The 17339-nt window shown below is 34.3% G+C and overlaps 1 protein-coding gene across 1 annotated transcript; it reads left to right on the top strand.

The window, feature by feature from the left end:
• The first annotated feature begins 10974 nt into the window (after positions 1-10974).
• LOC114752358 (auxin-responsive protein SAUR32-like) lies at positions 10975-11814 on the top strand. The gene has a single exon (XM_028941099.1). It carries the CDS (start codon positions 11252-11254, stop codon positions 11630-11632), a length of 381 nt encoding a protein of 126 aa, XP_028796932.1. The 5' UTR covers positions 10975-11251; the 3' UTR covers positions 11633-11814.
• Positions 11815-17339: the final 5525 nt, after the last annotated feature.

Below are 17339 nucleotides of genomic sequence, written 5' to 3'. Positions count from 1 at the left end.
AGACCCGAATGAAGTCCATGAGAATTGGGACTTGATCCAGGAGAACAAGAACATGCTACTCAGAGAATGGTTAGTTGAAGTTGCCCATTCGAGGAGAGAGGAGAACGATCAAGCTGATTTCCTAGCAAAGCGAGCCCTGTCTTCACCACCTGGATTCCACTTGATTCATCCTGATATGCTTCGTGATTTCTTTCCAGTAGGATAGTCCTGTAGTTTTGTTTTTTTCTTCCTTATCAAAAAAAAAAAAAGAAACTATCATTTAATAGAAACTTCTCACAATCAATAGGAAAATATATGAAAAAAATTATAAACTTAGGAGACAAAGTGAATTTATCTCATATTTAAAAGAAATATTTTTTCTCAACTACTCCTCCAGTCCTTAATATATGACCTGATTGTTGAGTTGGTTTTGATTCTAAATATAAGACATATTTCTCATATTTATCAATTTTTTCTAAATTACCCCTATAGGTACTCCTTCAACCATAATCAAGTAGAAGAGGGAGAGGGGATATTAAGAAAGATAATTATAGTATTTTAGGAAAAACGTGTCACATTTTTTATAATTAACTAACTTACCTAACTTCCTTAATCTAATCAAATTAGTTAAATGAGTCTTATATTAAGAACTGGAGGAGTAACTTTTATATTAAGAATCCAAAGTAATAGAATGTTAAGTAATAGTGATGGTATATAGTAGAGACAAACTAGTATAGAACTACCATAGATTTATAAGTCAACAAAAAAATTGATAACATGGTGATGAATTGTGAAAGCATTGTTTTGAGCCACCTGTGTTGTGAGGTTGAGTTGTTGTTAACTTACATGCGCGATGACTGGCCTGGGATATGTCTAAGCATCTGAACCACTAATTTCCTAAAACAAATCCTCTGAATTTAATTATGTGGTCATATCAAGCAACAACAATAATTATCCATATCCAATACTTTTCTTTAACAATAAGTTCATTGCGTGATCAGTTGTGTCTCTTGAATGTGTCATCATCTTTCCTTAATTACCATAAGAACAGCTGAAACCAAAAATTAGCTGCCACACCCAATCGCGGCAATGCTCATGGGACTGTTGACAAAGTCGAAAATTCTTTATACAACTACCAAAAACAACAGCCCCAACAAAAAGCCTATAGTACTTTTTTTATGTAATTTTATTAACAAGTCCAATCTGCACAAGCTTCCATACTTTTCTGGCCCGAAACAATTAACAGAAACCGAAAAGAAACCACTAAACCTCACAGGCAGGCCTGGCCCATAACGGGCCCATGGCATTGAATGTGGGCCGAATAGGCCTAGTCTAACCATGACACTCATCCCGTCTTGGGCTCGTTGTTGTGCAGAGGGTGTTAGGGTCTAATTATTTATGGGCAGATTACAATGAATTTTAATTATTTACAACTAATATCGTGTCATTGATTATTTTTATTTGCAACTGCGGAAATAGAAGAAGAGAAGAAAACGAAGAAAGAGGAGGTAGAAGTGAAAAGGGAAGGTAGAGGGTTGGTGGTCATCGGTGAATGGTGAATGGCGATCCTTTGTTTTATTTATAATAAAAGTTAAAATATTCAAGAAATGATAGTACAATATAATTGCCACGATTTTCAATAAAAATTCACCGACAAGGAGAAAAAAACGAACAAGAATGGTTAAAGAATTATAATTAATTAGGAGGTGTGGACTGTGGAGTGAACGCAAAGACCTACGGTGAAAGCACGTGAACGAGAATGGACCCTCCATTTCAAATTTCAATTGTCTTTCAGAATCGCCTCTAAGAAATTTGAGATGGTCAATTTGAATAATAAAGTACTCCTTCGATATTTAATATAAACCTATTTAACTAATTTGATTAGATTAAGAAAAATAAGTAAGTTAGTTAATTATAAGAAATATGATATGTTTTTTTTCTAAAACACCATAATCATCTTTCTTAATATCCTCCCTCCCTCACTTATTTGATTATGATTAAGAAAGTATCCATAGAGATAATTTAGAAAAAAATTATAAATATGATAAATAGATATTATATTTAGGACCAAAATTAGCTTAACAATTAGGTCATCTGTTAAGAACGAAGGAGTATAAACATTCTACAAGAGATGTCATTGATGTTGCGAATAACTACATATATAGCAATAACTCCATTAAAATTGATTAAAAGTGATAAATATGGGGGGGATATTTTTCTCTTGGATGCACCCTTAAAATATGAAAGAAAATGAATAAAAAATATGAGAGAAACGTCTCATTACTTGAAGATAAAATAAAAAACGTATTATATCTGTTCAAAAAACTGTACTCCCTATATCTCTTATTATAAGATCATTTTAACTAAATTATACGGTTTAAAAAGATAGTTACAATTAGTTAAAAACAATTAATATCTAGTAAATACAATTTTTTTTCAAAATATACCCCTATATATAAATGGATAGATGTAAGAGAAAAACAGTAAAATGGAAGGGGTAACGTATAAATGTGATTATATGACTAAGGGGAGTGTTCCCGACACCAAGACGGCCTCAATGTGAATATATGTACGGTCAGGTTAAGAGAGAGTAAAGGGGATGTATAGAGCGGGTGGGATCAGATGTCGCCGCCGGGGGGGGGTCCTCCTCTGCTGCTTCCTTCTTAATCCCTTCTTTTCGTTAATCAAAATAAATTATTAATTAATGCCTAACTGGCCGTACTTTACTAAATAATAAGAGCAGCATGCATGACATGGGTGGGGCAGGGCAGGTGAGCTCTACTGACTTAGCTTCTTAATTAACTATTTATAGTCATATTACCTGACAAATCCCCTTTCATTAATCTCAAAGTTACAGCCCAGACTCGCCTGGATTTTGTGATTTACCCCCCCTCAAATCCCCCACACACTTCCTATTTTATTATTATTATCATTATTCACACCAAACCTCCTCTCTGTCACTTCATTCATTTGCTTATGATTTGCATGCACTCCTTTTCAAATATGCCTCCTTTTCCTCCCATCCCAATTTTTGGTCCCTGTTAGGTACGTTTGCTATGAGAAAATAGAAAAGGAGAAAAGGGAGGAGAGAAAAAAATTAATTGGCCCGATTTTAAAAAAATTAAAAAAATGAGATTAAAAGCTTTCAATATATTTTTATTACTCTTTTATATCTTACAACTTCTTTTTGTTAAAATTTTAAAGTTCTACTTCTTTAACTTTTAAATTGAATTTATTAAAATTTTTTCTTTCATTTCCTCTCCTCCACTTTCCTAAATCCCCCAACCATGTGTGCCCTAGGCAACGCCATTAAAGTCCAGCCCTTACACAGTTTTCTTCATTAATAGATTTTCTTCCCCCAATAATAGATCACATATTCATTATATATTTCTTATAAAGAGTTCAAAATCATAAACTTATGTCTAGAAAAGACTTGACGAGAGTGTTTTGATGTGCCTTAGATTATAAGCTCCAATCTTCAACCGAGTTTAGAATTATGGTCATACTTTCCTCCCTCGCATATGACTACTTTGATCAAAATATTCTCCCACAAATGTGTTTTATCGCGTAAATTGTAATAAATTCAATTTATGATTTTTCTTCCCCAGTGTAAACAGTAAAGATGTTAGTCATTTGAATCTTCTTTCTGAAAAGAAATTAAAAAAATCTACGTTCGTTCCTTCAAAAGATCATATTCACCAATGCATCAATATCCGTATATTATACTGTTAAAACTAATGCATTAAATCACATATTTGCATATAATATAGAAAAATCGGATCTAGTCAGTACCGATATAATCTTGAAGATACAATATAATAGTTGTCCACATATGCGCATCTTTTTAGTTCTGGGGTCACATGATTTATTTTTTTTCGTTCCCTTGGGTACCTCTTTTAGGTACAACAAATAGAAATTAAAATAATGACATGCCATTAGCTTTTGCGAACCACTTGCGTTGGAATTTGAAAACGACCTCGTCTGTGTTGACTTTTCATGTTGTTGAAATCCACATTATAGACCTAACTTTTTCATTTTTTCTGTCGCCCTCCTTTTTCCGCCCTTTAATTTCGTAGCTGATTTAAGATTTGTTTGGATTAATTTATAAATAGATTTTCAAACATGATTTACAGAATACGAGATACATATATCAAGAGAGTTTTGTCTTAGCTTTAAACTTGTTTAAAAGTTTGTTTTAAACAGAGATCCAAACAAGCCCTTGTTCTGCATCTATCTTCCGCTACAAATTGGCTTATGCTAAGCCGAATGAGGATGAACCCCTAAAGCAAGAAGGGCAAAACAGCAAAACAACTAGAGATTAGTTTTATTGAATCATATCATATGGATGTTAACATATTATCGGCATGTATATGCAATTGAAGATTGAACATTAATACTATTTTTAGTCTTAATATAAAATCTAGTTAACTAATTTGATTAGATTGAAAAAATTAGTTAAATTAGTTATTTGTAATAAAAGAATATTATTATTTCTAAAATACCCTTACTAATTAAATGTATTCGTATGAACTAGTATTATCACAAAAATTATTTTGAAAAAATACATAAATATAAAAATAAAATAGATTGAGATCTTATTTTAGTATAAAAAAAAAATAAACGAGTCTTTACAGTAAAGATTAGAGATAGTATTATTAATATAAAATATAAACAGAACATTATTTTTACGTAGGATCTATGTACCTATTTGTGACTGAGAATATGTAAAATGAAACTGGTATTTGGTTTTTGGGTGAAAAGAGACGAGGTAAAGTTGGAAAGGGAAAAGAGGGGCCAGAAAAGAGCCTCGAAGCAGTGGGGGCTCAGAAAGGGACACGGCAGACGAGGGCTACTTTTTGAAGAGTTGAAGAAATCAACGCCATAAGCAGACAAAAATAACCCCTCACCCTCTGCTTGCTGCTGCATTTTTCTAATTAATAATTAAGACAGAGAGAAGAACACAGCAAGTGGTGTGGGTGTGAGTGAATGAGGCTGATTCCATTTTCATGTCTCAATAATTTAAACCATCATTATCTTCATCCCTGCTCTTTCTTTTGCAGACCCCCATTGTACCTTCCCTTCTCTTTCTCTCTTCTCATTTAATGCCCCCCCCCCCCCAAAAAAAAAAACTCCTTGTTTGCTCACACATCATCTTCTTCTTCATTCATCTTTAAATTACACTTAATTACAACACTCAAATTGCTGTTCATTTGTTTAATCATGCATAAAAGAATTGAGTATGAGCAAACAAGAGGAAAAAGTTGCGAGGGAGAGGATTAAAATAAGAAAGGAAGGAAAGAACGGGGGGGTGCATGGGTTCGTGGTCATTTCTGGGAGGGAGTGAACCCCGGGTAGGGTCTACCCCTTTCACCGCTCTTTTGTCAGTTTCCTCCTTCCCTAATGTACTCTCTCTCTTTTTAACTCCTCTCTTCTTATATCCCCCATTCCCTTCCCTTCGTGCCTCTCCCCTCTTATCATCCTCTTCTCTCCCTGTTTCTCTCTCTCTCTCTCTCTTCCCGCCTTCACGCAGGCGGCACTGTTGGAGGGATTCAAAGAGCTCAGGGATCAGAGAATATGGGGTTAATTTGGAGATGATAATAATATATGGAAGGAAGCTTTGTGTTTTGAGGGGAATGTTGTCTGGCTCGAGGACCCTTCTTCTTGATCCGCTCTCTCTCCATCTGTCGCTCATGTTTGGAGATTGTGGTCAGAGGTTCAAGTGTCGTCGGACCAGGCTTCATTCCCCCCAATTTTTTGCTTCCGCAGAATTGTACGCTCAGATCTCTGTCTGCTTCGGGAAGGTTTGGTTCTTCTTCACTTCCTCCTTCTTATTCTCTATTCTGAATCTTCCCCGTGATTTGTTCGGTTCGAGTTTTGTATTTTTGTTAATTTTAGACGGATCTGGAGCTTATGGGTTTGTTTTCCGAGAAATTAAAGTTGTGGGTTGTGCGCAGATTGGTGTAATGATGAAGTATTTTGACCAATTTCTCTCATAAAGGCTTTCATCATTACCTCCTTTCCGTTCGTTTTCTTCCTTTTCCTCTGATCATGTTATGATGATGTTCTCAGAATAAAAGGAAGTAAAAAGTAAGTTCAGTTTATTTTCTCTTTCGGGTGTCAGGTCAAACACTTTCTTCATCATTACCCCAGATCTTGTTTCTCATCGTGTTTTCCAGTGTCCGATCTGTCTGTTTCTGTCATATTTTCTCAGATCTGGCCGCCTATTAGCTCAGTTTCGCCGTTGCCATTTTTTATTTAAATATTTCTCTATCTATTTAGGGTTTCCAGGACTAACATTGGGCTTTGATCTGAAGCTTTGTATGCCAGATGGAGGAGAAAAGTGGTGACCCTTTTCGTCATTTCTCCCATGCTAACTCTGATAATAAAGTGAAGTCCATATTTGATTAGGATTTAGGATCAATTTTTGTTCCTTCTGCCCTCACAAACGCCCACGCACGCCCTTTCTTATATTGGATTCTGCTTCCCACAGTTGTATAGAAGTCCTACATTTTGTCCTTGGTGAACAAGAAGTCCTACATTTGAATGGAAGATACAATGCAGATCTTATAACTTGTGAGTCTGCCACTTTTTTATTCATTTTGATCATAACAAGTTTACAACTGGGATGTCGCTGGCTTGTTGGGTTCAACTATATCTTCTTATAGATCTGCGCACTGATGGATCTGAGCATGTAGATGCTAGTGTAGGAAGTAGTGTAGAACTAAGTTGTTGCAAGTACATGTCATTGCTTCGTTAAGCAAAGGGCGATGTCATGAAAAGTCTAACTAGCTTCTCAGATTGAGCCTTTTCTATTTCATATTAGACGAACTTCTGACAGATTACCTAATAATGGGTTATAATGCCGCCAACCTCTCCAGATTCTACGGAATTACGTCTAGAGAATGTTTGGGTATAGATTGGAGAAACGAAGAATGAAAGACTCTGCTACATAATATTTTCCTCCTTTGATGTGTCTGATACATTCTTCTCAGGTCCAAAGTCCAAACATATGTTTAAGCAAATACCTTTACTGCAGGTGAAGAGTATACGAGAAACCATCACAGATGTGGTGCCTACTAATCAAAGCTTGCTAGTTTGTGCTATTCTCCTAGATACAGTTTGCATCTACGGGAATTGAATCAATGATTAATGTAATTATAAGGGGGGTCACCTTTTTTCAATTTCTTTATTGTTTTATCTTTCTTGCTTGGCAACACAAGGAATCGGAAATTTGAAGGGTGAAGAGACAGCAAAATTAATTCCAAGAGGGCAGCATGTGCAGAATGCTAGGCAAAGCACAAGAGTCAGCAGCTAGGTAGAGGCATGTAGGGGAACACAAGAGGAATGATATGCACGGTGTTCACTCACTGAACCGGGTCATATCAGATCACTATTTTCTTAGAAAGAAAGAAGGAAAACTCTGTAGGCTCTTTTGTTATTCTCTGATCTCGAGATACGAGACACGTGATTATGTATGAGTAAAGGATCCAATTTGACTCATTTGTTTCTTCATTGATTGCACACTTGGATGTGGTTTCAGTTCACACTGAAAACGATCACAAGCTTTAAAAGCAAGTCATGTGTATGGATTTTTCTGCGGTATTCAACGTTGATTAGCAATAAAAGAGGCTTATATTTATTTCCGTCGTGAACCCTGAAGTTGACGATGACCTCTTGAAGAGATAAAAAGCTGAGTGCATAAAATGAAAAGCTAGGAAACAGGATGTCTCTCTCTTTCTTTTTTTCTTTGTTTGGTAAAGCCTATTCTAATTTTGACTCGGGGATTGATTGATTCCATGAAAAGCTGAGACCTTCATTCAATTTACTCCATCCCTTTTCACCGTTTCCATTTGTCTTGATAATTTAATATCAATATCAATACCATTAGTGATATTTGATGATTCTATGTAGTGCTTCGCCTTCATTTTTTCTTGAAAAAAGAAATCATTTCTACTGCCAAAATTTAAAGCGTATGGACCACCTCAAGTCCGTTCTTGCGTTTTACTAAGCTGAATATAGGCCTGGCTTAAAGGGGCTAGCACCATTTCAAACTCACGCCAAGTGCACAAAATTATTAAACACACCCGTAAATGGAAATTGAAATTCTGAGGCTAATTTCTCCTGTAAAAATCTCAAATACAAACAACGAATACGACCCATTATTTGAAATACCGTTAATTCGTACATTACATTGTGTATCTCTGCTGATGTGTCCATCTAAACAGAAGATCCTCCTACGAAATCCATATTGAGACCTGATTCCCACATAAAGCAGCGAGTATTCAAATTTGTCTCCTTAACCCACTTTAGTATAATATCATGTTTGTTGTGAAAATGAGAACACCGATGTCTCAAAAAGAAGAGGCTTTTGGGAAATTGGATCTTTTTGACCTTTCAAAGGTTCACAAAGTTCATCCAACCAACCCTCCCTTTGCTTTCTGGCTTTCACCATGATATATGTGTATGAGAAAGTATGCAGAATGGGGTCGTGACTCGTGACTCATGCCAGTTCAATTCCAACGACGTTGCCTTTATTATGGCCTCATTTGACTTGACATTTCCACCTAAATAATTGATGCCGTCCCAATGTAAATCTTCCAACTTGCTCCTTTTTTTTTGTTGTATTTTTCAATTCAAATTTTAAAACCAAATTATGACTTTGATATAAAAATTTATTTTCTTAGAACAAACCTCATTCAACTATTGTCTACAATATACCCATTGATATTAAGAACTGAATTCCAAATGATATATTAAGAGTTCCTATCACTCATGTCAATTAAGAAAATAGAAAGGAAAATAAAAGTATATTGAAAAAATCAATGGATAATTGTGTTACATACTGTGGTCAGACATAATAAATGAGAAGACGAGCTTCACTTTGCCTCTTTGCCGTTGCCCTCATTCCCCCCCCCCCTCAAATACTTGTCGTTTTAAAAAGTATTCCCTCCGGTCTTTATTATAACTTTATAAGTTTCAAATAATTAATTCAAAAACAATAAAAATTAATTGAAAATAATAAATATGTTAGAAATATATTTTTATTTTTAAATATGCTCTTATAATAAATGAGAAAAATGATGAAAGAGAATGCGTGGAAAAATATGATAAGAGAAAAACAATGAAGGGCAACATTGAAAAATATATATTAAGTGTTAAAATAAATCTAAATTGAAACTTATAAAATAAACTATACTCTTTTTAAAATTTAAAGCTTATAAATAGAATCAGAGAGAGTAGGTTTTAAATTTAAAGAAACAACTAAAAGTCATGTTCAAGCCATATATATATGGACAATGGAGGGAGGAGGGTTGCATGGAAAGCGGTAGGGTGTACTATATTGTGAGTGTGAAGTGAAAAGAGATGAGGCCATATAGTCAAAATAAATGTATGTAAATTGGTAGGGCAGGGTGTGGAGTGTGATTAGAGCTTTTGACATGTGCTAGTGGAATCCATAGCTGGGCACCTTTCCTTTCCTTTCACCTTTTTCCTCTTCATTTCTACTTACTAGACTTGTCTCCCTCACTTGCTAGGCTATAACTGTAAGCCTCCCTCAACTATTACTCACACTCTTCCATCAATGACCTTCACTTTAATTTTGCATTGTACAAAGTATCAAAAATGTATAATTTGTTATGGTTAATTAATTATACTTATTGATATTCATATGCTGTTATTTTTTTGGTAATAACCATATCTATCAAAGAAACCATCCCATGCATCAGTTATGAGGGCTAGTTGGGAAAAAGGTAATTGGGATTGTGCTTGACGATAGCAGCTGATTTTAATACAAAATTCAAAGTTTCAATACATGCTGGGTCTTATCTATATTTCAACCTCATATTAACATATTGTGAAAACTTCTCTCGTCTATATGTTTCAGAGAGTCTGCGTGATGAGTTACTTTATTTATGATTTATGAATAATAAAACGTTATAAATGCATGCTATTTTTTATATTAAATTTGATGAATTTAGAAATTTATTTTTTGGTCGTATGAAAAGTTTTGAATCCTGGCCATTACCCACTCCGCTCATTTTATCATTCATTTATAAGAGCTAATCTCAAGTGCATCTCATAAAATGATTATTTGAGAGGGGTGTGTACAGTTAGCACTTAAAAAGATCTCGATACTTGTGCCAACAAAGAATTCTTATCAGGCTTATTTATGTGGAACTCATAATAGGATGGGCTTAAATCCTACTTCAAACATTTTTAGTCCTATTTCTCTCAATCTATTTATAGGCCTGTAAAAATGCCGCATGCCAAACCAGGCCCTCCGCAGGTTCAAGACTAAGTCTAACAAAGAGCTTGTATGTAGGCTTTAGCCCATGCTCACTCTCTTAGCCTCAGGCCTTTTTTTTTTTTCCCACCCTATTTTGTCATTCAGTATCATTTGTACAACACCATCAAAAGTTGGGCGTAGAAGAAGTGGTTAGTTCCTTATGATGTAGTTACTAGTTAATCAAGGGAATAATCTCTTTTGGAAAAGGTATTTATATTTAACGCTTAACAGTAACTCGAACAAGATTGTCTAGAAGAATAATTCTACCAGGTTAAAAAATTGTACAACCATCTGGACCACCCAAAACGATGAGACAAAAATCCAGATGGGGCCTACTTTAAGATGAGGTCGAATTAAATAAGACCGGGCCCAAGCCCACCCCCTGATTGATACTGATTTCTTAAAGAACTACAATGAGCCATCATATCTTTCGACCAGCAGATTTTTCGAACCCACTCCCTCGAAACTACTAAACCCCAATATAAAATTCAGTTACTTTTGAAACATTCAAGACATTAAATACTACCTCACTTAAATTTATAAATATATCATTTCAAGTGTTACACTTACAATCCCACTTGGAAACAAACAATGAACGCTCCTTGCAAATCCACGGAGAGGTGACATTGTTAAATAGCAAACTTTGGTCCTCTCTCATTTCCATCCCCTTTGGGTGCCGCCACTAGCAAATACCCATCTCTTCCATTGGTTTTTTTGTTTTTGGTCAACATCTTCCGGTAGTAGCTTAAAAGTCTATTCTTATCCAGAAAGCACCAAATCATAAAACCCTTCTTCCCAACTGCAATACCCCATTTCTCAAAACCAAGAAGCCATTCATTCAATCTTTGTCCTCCAAAAAAAAAAATCTTTGTCCTCCCCCATCTTCTTCTTCTACTTGGCGGACTTTCACCGTTATTCCCTCGTCTGAAACTTTTGCAAAACGTACCAATTCTGGAGTTCATCACCAGAAGTGTGAAGCGATTGCTGATGGTAGGAAGCGGAAATAGGAGCTTTAAACTGAAAGAACTTGGGATCGCCACACAGCATCCGCATCATGGAACTGATAATACTGAGAGCGATCATGAGGAGAGATCAAAAGCAGGGATAATAAAGAGATATATGGCGCCGCCAAGAGGGTGGTTGGCGATTAAAATAGGTAGAGAGGTGCAAGAGAGAATAGTGGTGCCGGTGAGTTACTTGAATCACCCTCTGTTTGCAGAGCTGCTGAAGCAGGCAGAGGAAGAGTATGGGTTTAAGCAAGAAGGAGCCATAGCCATCCCTTGCCAGTTGAAGCATTTCAAGTATGTTGAAGCCATCATTCACAGGGAACACCACCATCATCGTCTTGTTGGATGCTTCAGGCTTTGATCACATCATCCCTCTAAGCAAAACTTCATCTGTCATATCCATCCTAGCTATCTGATATTGTAATTTGCTTTTGCTTTTACTGTCTCGCTCTTGTATATATTACTCTATCTTTCTACTGTTAGATTTCGTGTAGTTCGGTTTGGTTTTTTATCACTAAAATTGCTAAGCAAGTTCGAGATTTTTTTTTGGCGGCCTGACGAGTACTTCACCAATCAATTTCTTCTCAAAAAGAAATGAACTTGTTGACTTATTGTTGCAACTTTATTAAGCCGATGGCTAAAGACGTGTTGGGGCGTCGTCGGATTAGGAAAGTTATGTGTGGTCCTGGGGCTGGTAACTTCACCATTCTCTTTGACACGAGTTTGAAAATGCAAACACGAACACAGCTTATAAAAATGCGGGAGGAGAGAGAAGCAAGCAATCGAGTTTGTCAATATTTTCTTAATGGAATTATTGGAAATTTTCTTATGCTTTATTGAAATTATATACATACATTTTCCTTCTATCTATTTTCAAAATCTATTTAAATTTCTCGTGTTTTTCACTATTGTTTTTAATGCCAACTTCTCCCTTTTTTTCATTAAATCATACGACATAAGCGTCCTTTTTGTTGACGACATATATAATGTTTTTTTTTTCAAAAAAATAATTAGACATTCTTTTCATTGGTTTTGGACTAACTATTTATTTTCTTTTCTTTTCTGCCAAATTTGAACTAACTACTTTACTGAGTAGTTTAGGATTCAGGACTCAGGCAATGCGCGGATGTGGGTAGGCACCGCTTGAAATGGGAGCAAGTGACAAATTTAGTATAATTATTGAGTACCACATTAGAGGTAAAGACTAAACAAGAGTGACTGGAAATTAGGGCCTGTTTGGATATCCCAAAACCGTGGTTTCAGAAGCACTTTTTCCGCAAAACGAGATAATCTCCTCTACATATTTACTTCGTAATTCGTAAAAGCACTTCTGAAACTATGGTTTGGTTTCTATCCAAACACACCCTTACTCTATACACAAAGTAAAGAATAAAGATAAATCTAATGATACAGAAAACATATGAGATGGCTTTGAGGTTAACTGGTTCAATGTATAACCCGATTCGTCTAGGAAGCTAAACTGCAGAACGGTGATGCCCATCACAGAAATTTTCAAGCCCGTAATATAATCGCCTGGCTTGAGCAGCCTTAATGGAAAAGTGAAATACCAATCGTTTTCTTTGCTTTGCTTTGTGGGTATTTGAATTTTCTTTCTTTGGCGTTTAGTTGGTGAGGATGACCAATCCGGAGATTCCATGACGACGATGACGTAAAACATATTTAATTAATCTAGGGCCAGAGACAAAGGAATTTGTTAAGGTATATTCCCCCCAAGGCCCCAGCTTGGTGCCCAAACGAAAGGATACTTTTCTTAATTGCCTCAGGTACTTTGTACTCCGCTGCTTAACGTAAAACATAAGAGATATGATATTTTTTTTAAAATATAATAATTATTTTTTTAATATCTCCCTGGTTATCTCCTACTTAATTATAGTTGAGAGAGTATCAATAGAGGTCATTTTTGAAAAAATTAATAAATATGATAAATAAATCCTATATTTAATACTAAAATCAATTCAATAATTAAGTTATATACTAAGAAAACATATATATTATAATTTGGGGCCCACATCTTCGTCCGATTGTATAAGGCGTGGTAAAGAATATGTTGAAAAATCTACCCGAAAAAAAAAGAATATGTTGAAAAATATGGTGACTCATTTAGGGTTTTAAACCCCACTCTTATGTTTTTGTGTTTTTATTGCCAGAGAGCAGCTGTCTAGCCTATTCTCATGAACTTCGTAAGCTCAAGGCCCAAAGCGCCGACCCATTTTTTCAGTTAATTAGTTCACCTTTCAGTTTTATACTTTTAAAATGATTGATGAATCAAAATGCATTGAATAAGGGTTTTTGAGTCAAACAAAATTAAATTCAATCGTTATGTAAGTTATCTAATAGTTTTATTAATTTACATACATTATTTTAAATAATACTCATCCGTGCTTAAATATTAGGCAAATCTAATAACTACTCCTCCGGTCTTAATTATAAGACCCAATTGACTTACTTGAGGAGATTAAGGAAGTAAGTTAAATTGGTTATTTATAATAAATAAGTGTTGTTATTCCTAAAATATCCTTGCTAATTAAGTATATTGGCTAAAACTATCATTATTAGAAGGATTATCTTGAAAAAAAATGCATAAATATAAAGAGAAAATGGATTGGGTCTTATAATTAGGACCAAATAAAAAGTCAAATTGGGTCTTATAATAAGGACCGGAGGAGTAATTCACATATATCATGAAAAGTTATTTATCCTTAACCTTATGAAAAAAATGACAGTCACTTCCAGTTTTATTCTTATCTGTGTCATTAAAGTCAAAAAATAAATCAAATTCATTTAAGGACCTCTCTTTTACTCTTCTTATTCTATTTATAAAGTAGAGAGAAAATAAATTTTTTGATACTATTTATAGAATAAAGAGAAAAACTTTTGACACGAGTGTGCAATTTTACTTATTTATTATTGTATTGAATTTATTCACATGAAGCATAATGTTATTAAATAAGAATAAAATAAAAAATAAATTAAATTTTAAATAAGAGTTAGTGAAATTTAATATTTTTCTTGACTTATATCAAATATGTAGAAAGTGATTTATAAATTGAATCAAATGAGTATTTATTAAATTTTGAAGAATCGTTATTAAGAGACTGGTATCGTCAATCGAAGACTAATCAATCACACTATGACCACTAATGCATTCTCATAAAAGCAAAGGGAGAAAAGATAAAATAGACAGAAATTTTGTTAATATGACAAATTGTCCTTCAATCTGGATCAAATAATAATTATAAAAGTTGCGGGAGATTGACTGGTCTTCGCTCTCGACAAGATTTAGCAGGGGATTGTATTTTACTACCTCCGGTCTTTAATATAAAAACTAATTTAATATTTAATTTATTCTAAATATAAAATCTTAATTTATTTTTTTTTATATTTATTTATTTATTATAATAATTATACATGTTGAAAGTCCCGTCAAATAATAGTTTTAGTTAATATATTATTAATAAATGTATTTTAGAAAAGATAATATCTATTTAATTTATTATGGATAACTAATTTTTTTAATCTACTCAAATTAGTCAATCATGTCTTATATCAAAAACTAGAAATAGTATATAGTAATAATTAATAATTATTGGCCGCTGAAAAAAAAACATCCATAGATCGCACTTAATTATAAACGGATTGAGAGTCATATAACCTCACCGATAATCCACTCCCCAATAACTATGAACTGGTCAAATGTGATCATCTGCTCATTTACTTTATTTCCCTCAATCTTTCAAGTGCTTCTAATCCTTCACATACTTAAATGATAAATCTATCCACTACATATCACATTCTGAATGAGTCAAGCCATTAAGATTATAAATATTATTGTTCATCTGGCTCTTGATAAAGATGTCCTGCCATTCTTTCTATTAAAATGCGGACAAAAATGGAAATCTCACAAAACCAATATAAATGGAGTCGACAAACAGTATTTTATTATAAGCATAATAATACCTTTATTGAAAAAGTGATGCTACTTATTCTGCTCCTCATTGGACGGTATTCCAACTTTTTGACCTTTCCATTTTTTGAGTACTCCCCGTCCATGTTGCAATGTTTGTCTGCAAGCGATGAGTCGCCCGCCACTCTTGCCTGAGGCAAGTCAATGTATATCACTATCTATAATTAACCATAATACACGTTCTTTGACGCCACTCAAATCTGTTGGGCTAGAGGTCTGAATTTATCTCATTGTATCAACGCTATTAACACGGTTGCAACAGGATGTGATTACAGCCATCCGTTCAGCGACCTTGTTGACGAGGCAAGATTAATTATTCATAGGAACTGGGTCGTCAGGTTGAATCATGCATGTTGAGCGGTCTTTTGTCACAGCGGCTGACTATATGGCAAAGTTAGCAGTATTATAGAAAATTTTGTCATCATTGATTAACCTCTACCTTTTGTTTTTGTGGTGGCTCTTTAATGAAGGGTTGTTAGTTTATGTTTGAGTTTATATTTTTGAGTTATTAATAGAGTTTTTCAGTTTCTCAGTAAAAAAAAAAATATTTATGGTGAACCATGTGGCTTCATTTTCATACTCTGTGATCAAGCATCACGTTCTATTACCTCCTTAATAAACTTGCAGATTTTGCCTCACAACCTCGTGCCTCCTGTGTTTTACCGCCATCTAGTTATATAAAGCTAATATTTGAGTTTATCATAAACAAAAAAGCTAATATTTTAAAAAGGGAAAAAAAAAGTTCTTCCGCCCTGTGGTGGAGGGTATACATGCGGATCTATGTTCAATTTACATTATAATTTTCTCATACTCCTCCGGTCCTTAATATAAGACTCATTTAACTAATTTGATTATATTAATGAAGTTAGGTAAGTTAGTTAATTATGAGAAATATGATGCGTTTTTCCTAAAACACCATAATCATCTTTCTTAATACCTCATCTCTCTCTTCTACTTGATTATAGTTGAGGGAGTATCTATAGGGGTAATTTAGAGAAAATTGATAAATATGAGAAATGAGTCTTATATTTAGGACCAAAACCAACTCAATAATTGGGTCCTATATTAAGGACCAGAGGAGTACTTCATATAACATCTAATTAACTAATATCAGTAGATTAAGAATGTTAGTTAAATTAATTAATATGATAAATTTTTTTCTAAAACATTCTAAATATCTTTCATAATTTTCTCCCTCCCTTTTCTACTTGATTATTCTTAGGAATGTTAATAAGGTTAATTTGAAAAAAATTGGTAAACACATGAAACAGGCTTTATATATAAGACTAATATCAACTCTCTAATTAGATCTTACATTAAAGACAAGAAGAATAATAATTTTAATAATAATGTTTAATTAATACTTTTCCAGATATAAATATAAGACTTATTTTATAGTATAATTTATACTACAAAATAAATTTTATATCTAAAAGAAAACCCCTCTCAAACAAAACAGACTTTATAGAATTTCAAAAAAAGGGGGGGGGGCAGTGCTTCAATTTTCGTTTTGTTTTTGTTCCAATAGCCGAAGGTAGCACAAAGACCCGCAGGAAAAGGACTCGCCCAGGATTAGCAACTGGTGGGGTCCACGGAAAATGATTTCCGACTCCATATGCACCACAACAGTCTTCCGTGGGACCCATCAGCGGTGGAGACCAGCGGAATGGCCCACGAAATGAAACAATTGGAAAAAAGGACATATTTGTCATTGCGCTTATGATATTTCAAGATTCCCTACATCGTGTCCACCAAAGGCTCCATGTGACTTGCCCGTGGGACCCATTCCTCACCTCATAACGATGACGACTGCTCTTCGAAACAATCGGACGGTCAGAAACTGGTGTTGTACTCTGGGGGTACGATGCGATCAGCGGATCCGTATTCCGGCCTCCAGAGAACAAAGTTATTCATTTACTTCTAGAAAGACGTGCTCTTCGTACGGGAAAAAATTTCCTCGTCAGTGACTAGATTTGTTTGCAAAAAAGGCTGAGCCTTATCTTTTTTTTTGACCAGTCTGAGCCTTATCTACTTTTTTACTTTTAATTGCTTAAGAAAAAGAAACATGCGTGAGTTTTAAATA

Source organism: Neltuma alba, unplaced genomic scaffold, assembly GCF_004799145.2.
Source record: "Neltuma alba isolate B1F8T4 unplaced genomic scaffold, ASM479914v2 tig00007349_pilon, whole genome shotgun sequence".
Taxonomy (NCBI): domain Eukaryota; kingdom Viridiplantae; phylum Streptophyta; class Magnoliopsida; order Fabales; family Fabaceae; genus Neltuma; species Neltuma alba.
Note: the sequence above shows the minus strand (reverse complement) of the source record. Positions and strands in the feature narration are given on the sequence as shown.

Bases quoted from the DNA above. Each gene is read 5' to 3' on its own strand.
- LOC114752358 (XM_028941099.1), top strand. From the start codon at position 11,252: ATGGTAGGAAGCGGAAATAGGAGCTTTAAACTGAAAGAACTTGGGATC.